The sequence below is a fragment of the Capsella rubella genome, unplaced genomic scaffold (assembly GCF_000375325.1).
Source record: "Capsella rubella cultivar Monte Gargano unplaced genomic scaffold, Caprub1_0 scaffold_183, whole genome shotgun sequence".
NCBI classification, from domain to species: domain Eukaryota; kingdom Viridiplantae; phylum Streptophyta; class Magnoliopsida; order Brassicales; family Brassicaceae; genus Capsella; species Capsella rubella.
In genome coordinates, this window is record NW_006238745.1 from 1 (window position 1) to 6,434 (window position 6,434).

General features: G+C 40.3%; 2 protein-coding genes across 2 annotated transcripts; both read left to right on the forward strand.

The window, feature by feature from the left end:
* Nucleotides 1-6: 6 nt before the first annotated feature.
* On the forward strand, nt 7-2,513 carry LOC17874253 (pumilio homolog 2). The gene is made up of 8 exons (XM_006279062.2): nt 7-313; nt 407-548; nt 635-742; nt 846-1,058; nt 1,141-1,251; nt 1,325-1,519; nt 1,619-1,793; nt 1,996-2,513. The coding sequence occupies exons 1-8, from the start codon at nt 54-56 to the stop codon at nt 2,040-2,042; spliced, it is 1,251 nt and encodes a 416-aa protein (XP_006279124.2). The 5' UTR covers nt 7-53; the 3' UTR covers nt 2,043-2,513.
* A 761-nt stretch (nt 2,514-3,274) lies between these two features.
* On the forward strand, nt 3,275-6,421 carry LOC17874254 (pumilio homolog 2). Its single transcript, XM_023781226.1, has 5 exons — nt 3,275-3,746; nt 3,830-4,459; nt 4,652-5,961; nt 6,052-6,193; nt 6,284-6,421. Exons 2-5 carry the CDS (start codon nt 3,836-3,838, stop codon nt 6,419-6,421), a joined length of 2,214 nt encoding a protein of 737 aa, XP_023636994.1. The 5' UTR covers nt 3,275-3,746; nt 3,830-3,835.
* Nucleotides 6,422-6,434: the final 13 nt, after the last annotated feature.

Genomic DNA, 6,434 nt, shown 5'->3' on the forward strand with positions numbered 1-6,434 from the left:
CTGGGAGCCCTAACAGCCATAGCTATTATGGGAGTCCAACATTTGGGTCTAACATGTCATATCCTGGTAGCCCATTGGCTCATCATGCTATGCAAAATTCTCTTATGTCACCTTGTAGCCCTATGAGACGAGGTGAAGTTAATATGCGCTATCCCTCTGCAACAAGAAACTACTCTGGAGGGGTTATGGGTTCTTGGCACATGGATGCTAGTTTGGATGAAGGCTTTGGATCTTCATTGCTTGAAGAGTTTAAAAGTAACAAAACAAGAGGGTTTGAACTTTCTGAAATAGCTGGACATGTTGTGGAGTTCAGGTATTTCCTGGACTGTATTTTCCCTTTTTTTTGCGTCTATATTTGTCCTAATCTAACACTTATTTGGGGGATTTTTGTCAATTTGGCGATCAGTGCGGATCAATATGGGAGCCGGTTTATTCAGCAGAAACTCGAGACAGCAACAACTGATGAGAAAAACATGGTTTATGAGGAGATCATGCCACATGCTCTCGCCCTGATGACAGATGTTTTTGGAAACTATGTGATTCAGAAGGTAGATATATTTGGTCTTCCGCTTTGTTTATTTTGAGTTAAAGACATTGTAAGTTATAACATAGTGAGATTCCTGACTGCTTACAGTTCTTTGAGCATGGACTCCCGCCTCAGAGGAGAGAATTGGGAGATAAACTCTTTGAAAATGTTTTGCCTCTTAGCTTACAGATGTATGGTTGTCGTGTTATCCAGAAGGTAAAGTCTAGTTCTTACCTCTTTTGCTGTTCTCTACAAGTGTATATTTGATTCTGAAGAACAGTTGAGAGTTTCGTTATTTTCTCTCTGTTTACCTTTATAGGCAATTGAAGTGGTTGATCTAGACCAGAAAATCAAAATGGTGAAAGAACTTGATGGACATGTGATGCGATGTGTACGCGACCAGAATGGGAACCATGTGGTTCAAAAGTGCATCGAATGTGTGCCTGAAGAAAACATCGAATTCATTATTTCGACTTTCTTTGGCCATGTTGTGAGCCTCTCTACTCACCCATACGGGTGCCGAGTTATCCAGGTTCTTGCTTTAGTAATTAAAAAGATAACACATTTCTTAATCTTATGCTTCTATGTATAATCTTTTTCATCTTCTGTTGCAGAGGGTATTGGAGCACTGCCATGACCCGGATACACAGAGTAAGGTTATGGAAGAGATCCTGTCCACTGTTAGTATGCTGGCCCAAGATCAGTATGGAAACTATGTTGTTCAGGTTTGTAAAAGATATGAGTTTTACTGCAATTTGTTTTATTGGTTGCACAAAACTGATACATGTTTTGTTACAGCATGTACTGGAGCACGGAAAGCCTGATGAGCGCACTGTGATAATCAAAGAATTAGCAGGGAAGATCGTTCAGATGAGCCAGCAGAAGTTTGCATCAAACGTTGTTGAGAAATGTTTGACTTTTGGAGGTCCTGAGGAACGGGAATTGCTAGTGAATGAGATGCTGGGCACAACTGATGAAAACGAGCCTCTTCAGGTTTGTCCAACACCATACTTTCAGATGATTGTGAGTGAGGGTGGGAGGGGGAATAAAGAAACTAATAAGCTCATAAGATTCGTTTTCTTGTGTATACAGGCGATGATGAAGGATCAGTTTGCAAACTATGTAGTGCAGAAAGTTTTGGAGACATGCGATGACCAACAGCGTGAGCTGATACTTACTCGTATTAAAGTGCATCTTAATGCTCTGAAGAAGTACACTTATGGAAAGCATGTCGTTGCACGTATTGAAAAGCTCGTTGCTGCTGGAGGTATGCATATGTTCCTCTTATTCCCTCTAGGTCTTAAGTTTCTGCCTATTCTGCTACAATCCTCCAAGTTGTCTTTACTGCATGCATTTCTCTTGTCTTGGTGGTTGAAGAGAATTCTAAAAGCATTTGAGAAAGATAAGACAAAATAAGCATTTCTATGGCTATTCGTCTCTTAAGTGTTTTTTTCTTTTCTTATATGCAGAGAGGAGAATGGCTTTGCAGTCCCTAACCCAGCCTCAGATGTCGTAAGGCCGCAAGTGTTGTACAGCTTAACTAGGGTGGATGGCTCTGCCATTGCGTTTTGAGAATTAGGTAAGATCTAAACCGGAAATAATCTTGTGGGAAACTTGTGAAGGAGAGAGCTTTGTTTTCTCTGCAAAAATCTGTAAAATTGTGTAGTTGCTTAAGGTTTTTCTATACATAGAACCAAACACATCCCTCTTTAGGCTGATGAGTGAGAGAAAAAGGCAGAGAATGGTGTAAAGATGGGTTGAGGATTTTAGGATTTCCTTCACACAAAAGAGAATGGCTGTTTCATTGCCAAATGTGTAGAAGTGAGAATATGTTCATGCTTTTAGGACAATCCCAGTTTTTAGAGTTTCTTTTTTCTCCATCTATGTAATTTGCTTCATCAAACTCTTGTTTCTTATTTCACGAGGAATTCTTTTGTTTCTGGAATTTGCGATCTTGTTGTTAATATCGATCATGTTGTTTGGCATATATGAAACATATCATTGATGTCACAGTCACATAAGTAACCTTACAAACAAAATCTATCTTGGTCTCTCTACAGACAATGGAGCAAAATCATTAAATAATGTCGATGTCAACATCTTCAATCTTTAGTTGTTCTGACCAAACCTCTTTGTCCAGCTTTGGCTCTTATTCCCACCTCTCTTGTTCTTATTTTGAGGTTTCTCGTTCTCAACTTCTCTCTATCCCATTTCTTTTATACCAACCAGTTTGAATTTATTCACAGGATCTCATTACCGTTTTAAAAAAACTCGCAAACTGATTTGGATAAGATTGGTTTTGTGGATGAAACTTTCACCAATGGTGAGAAAGTAGTCACTTGTATAATCAAAGCAACACCATCTTCACCAACTGTAGACACACAAAATGCAACAAAGAAACTCACTTCTATAATCAAAGCAACACCAACAGTAGACACAATTGCTACAGAAGAATCAGAAGAAACGATCTCTTGTGAAATATCCTTTGGAGTTGCAGAGAATCTCTAAAGTTGAGTTTTTTCCTGGTGAAGACAAGATTTTTTGGCTTGGAAAAGACCAAGAGAGTGGATTTACTGGTTGGTTTTTAGCAGGAATGTTCGTCCACTCCGAGACTCTCAATCTCTGCAAATTTAGTTCAAGAAAAGATGAAGCAGAGCAAATTTTTAAACCCATACAGACTTGACAGCTCTCTGCTAAGCCAATAGAACATGCTCAAGTGGCGAGAAGACTCTTGTGGGGAGAGAGGGTCTCAAGTAGAAAAAGAAGACCAGATGAATGAAACTAGCCCATCAAAGTATCTTTTCTTACACTGCCTGAAGTGTTGTCGTTTAACAAGAATGTGTGTGTGTATTTAAAGGGACTCCGATATGTTAGGGCTTCCTTATGTTATGTAAAACAATACAGCAATTATTAATCTCAATGCTCCTTCCATTTCTATCTCTCTCACTCTCTTTCTCTCTCGATCTTCTTCAATTCTTCTATCGATAGGCTCAGTATCTGTTTTTCTTTTCTCTTACATCACTATAAAACCCATTTTTCTATCTTTCAATCCGAAGTCTTTGTTAGGTTTTTTTTTTTCTAACTTAACAGTAACAAGAGATATCAAAACATCGATACAATCTGAGGAATGGATTTGAGTATCGCTTAATAAAGTTTTGATCTTTGGGTTTAGTTAGAAACAGAGAATATTTGGGGATTGTACATATTGAGAGGTATAAAGGTTTGATCTTTCTGATGTTTCTTAAAGAGTTTAGCTTATACGAGTATAATCGTTAATTTGGTTTTGGGGTTTTTGTTGCTTAGGTGATAATGATACCGGAACTGGGGAGAAGACCGATGCATAGAGGTAACGAAGATCCATCATTTGGGGATGATTATGAGAAAGAAATTGGAGTATTGCTCGGTGAGCAGCAGCGACGCCAAGAAGAAGCTGATGAGCTTGAGAGAGAGCTTAACTTGTATAGAAGTGGCTCTGCGCCACCGACTGTGGATGGTTCTGTTAACGCTGCTGGAGGACTTTTTAACGGCGGAGGTAGGGGTCCTTTTTTGGAGTTTGGTGGAGGTAATAAGGGTAATGGGTTTGGTTCTGATGATGAGGAGTTAAGGAAAGATCCGGCTTACTTGTCTTATTACTATGCTAATATGAAGTTGAATCCGAGGTTGCCACCGCCTTTAATGTCAAGGGAGGATTTGAGGGTTGCTCAGAGGGTTAAAGGGAGTAGCAACGTGTTAGGTGGTGTTGGGGATCGGAGAAATGTGAATGAGAGTAGATCTTTGTTCTCTATGCCACCTGGTTTTGATCAGATGAAGCAGCATGAGTTTGAGGCTGAGAAAACTAGTGCTTCTTCTTCTGAGTGGGATGCTAATGGATTGATCGGTTTGCCAAGTTTGGGGATTGGAGGCAAGCAGAAGAGTTTTGCTGATATGTTTCAGGTTGCTGTTACCTTTTCTTATCACAACATCGCTTCTTGGTAGCTTTTATTGGTTGTCTATTGTTCATTATGCTTTGATACTTTGTCAATGTTTTCTCTCTTAGATAATTCTCTCTGTATGTGTATATTTCTCTATTCAGCTAAGCAGCATATATTTCTGCTTATGTAACTGTGGTGGATTGCTTTCGTGCAGGGTGATCCTGTCGTACAGCAGCCCTCACGTCCTGCAAGTCGTAATGCCTTTGATGAAAATGTTGACTCTAAAAATAATCTGTCTCCATCTGCATCACAAGGCATTGGCACACCATCTCCATACAGCTATGCAGCTGTTCTGGGCTCTTCTTTGTCTAGAAATGGAACTCCAGATCCACAAACCATTGCTAGGGTGCCTAGTCCCTGTCTTACTCCCATTGGGAGTGGGAGAGTGAGTTCAAATGATAAGAGGAACACAAGTAACCAAAGCCCGTTCAACGGTGTTACATCTGGTCTCAACGAGTCTTCTGATCTCGTCAATGCTTTATCTGGGTTGAACCTCTCAGGTAGTGGCGGGTTAGATGAACGGGGTCAGGCTGAGCAAGATGTCGAAAAGGTCAGGAACTATATGTTTGGACTTCAAGGTGGGCATAATGAAGTCAATCAACACGTTTTCCCAAACAACTCTGATCAATCCCATAAAGGAACAGGTTCTTGGAAGAATCCACAGTTGAGAGGGTCACAGGGATCTGCCTATAGTGAGGGAGGTGGACTGGGTACTCATTACCAGCATCTTGATAGCCCAAACTACTGTCTGAACAACTATGCACTAAATCCAGCTGTAGCTTCTATGATGGCTAGCCAACTCGGGAATACTAATTTTTCTCCAATGTATGAAAATGTTTCTGCAGCATCTTCTTTGGGATTATCTGGAATGGATTCCAGACTTCATGGGGGAGGTCAAAATCTCTCTGAACCACGTAATCTTGGCAGGTTCAGTAATCGAATGATGGGAGGAGGCGCTGGTTTACAGTCTCATATGGTAGACCCTATGTATAATCAGTATGGGAGGTTCTCTGAGAATGTTGATTGCCTTGATCTTCTTAATGATCCTGCAATGGACAGGAACTTTATGAATAATTCATACATGAATATGCTTGAACTCCAGAGGGCCTATCTCGGAGCTCAGAAATCACAGTATGGTGTTCCTTACAAATCTGGGAGCCCTAACAGCCATAGCGATTATGGGAGTCCAACATTTGGGTCTAATATGTCATATCCTGGTAGCCCATTGGCTCATCATCTTCTGCCAAATTCTCTTGTGTCACCTTGTAGCCCTATGAGACGAGGTGAAGTTAATATGCGATATCCATCTGCAACAAGAAACTACCCGGGAGGCGTAATGGGTGCTTGGCACATGGATGCTAGTTTGGATGAAGGCTTTGGATCGTCAATGCTGGAAGAGTTCAAAAGTAACAAAACAAGAGGATTCGAACTTTCTGAAATAGCTGGCCATGTTGTAGAGTTCAGGTATTTCCTTGAAAGTCTTTTACCTTCTTTTTTTTGTGTACAATTTGTCCTGACCTAACGCCTACTGATATGATTGGTTTTCATGACCAGTTCGGATCAATATGGGAGCCGGTTTATTCAACAGAAACTCGAGACAGCAACAACTGATGAGAAAAACATGGTTTATGAGGAGATCATGCCACAAGCTCTCGCCCTGATGACAGATGTTTTTGGAAACTATGTGATTCAGAAGGTAGATTTATTTAGTCTTCATCTTTTGTTTAATTTGGAGTTAAGATATTGTAACATAAGTTAGTACTGACTTTTGATTATCTTCCTACAGTTCTTTGAGCATGGACTACCGCCACAGAGGAGAGAATTGGCGGATAAACTCTTTGACAATGTTTTGCCTCTTAGCTTACAGATGTATGGTTGTCGTGTTATCCAGAAGGTAAAGTCTAGTTCTCACCGGTTTTACTGATCTCTATAAGTCT

Coding starts and splice junctions, on each gene's coding strand:
- LOC17874253 (XM_006279062.2), top strand. CDS start 54: ATGTCATATCCTGGTAGCCCATTGGCTCATCATGCTATGCAAAATTCT. Junction 314..406: donor GGACATGTTGTGGAGTTCAG/GTATTTCCTGGA, acceptor TTTGGCGATCAG/TGCGGATCAATATGGGAGCC. Junction 549..634: donor GAAACTATGTGATTCAGAAG/GTAGATATATTT, acceptor GACTGCTTACAG/TTCTTTGAGCATGGACTCCC.
- LOC17874254 (XM_023781226.1), top strand. CDS start 3,836: ATGATACCGGAACTGGGGAGAAGACCGATGCATAGAGGTAACGAAGAT. Junction 4,460..4,651: donor GTTTTGCTGATATGTTTCAG/GTTGCTGTTACC, acceptor GCTTTCGTGCAG/GGTGATCCTGTCGTACAGCA. Junction 6,194..6,283: donor GAAACTATGTGATTCAGAAG/GTAGATTTATTT, acceptor ATCTTCCTACAG/TTCTTTGAGCATGGACTACC.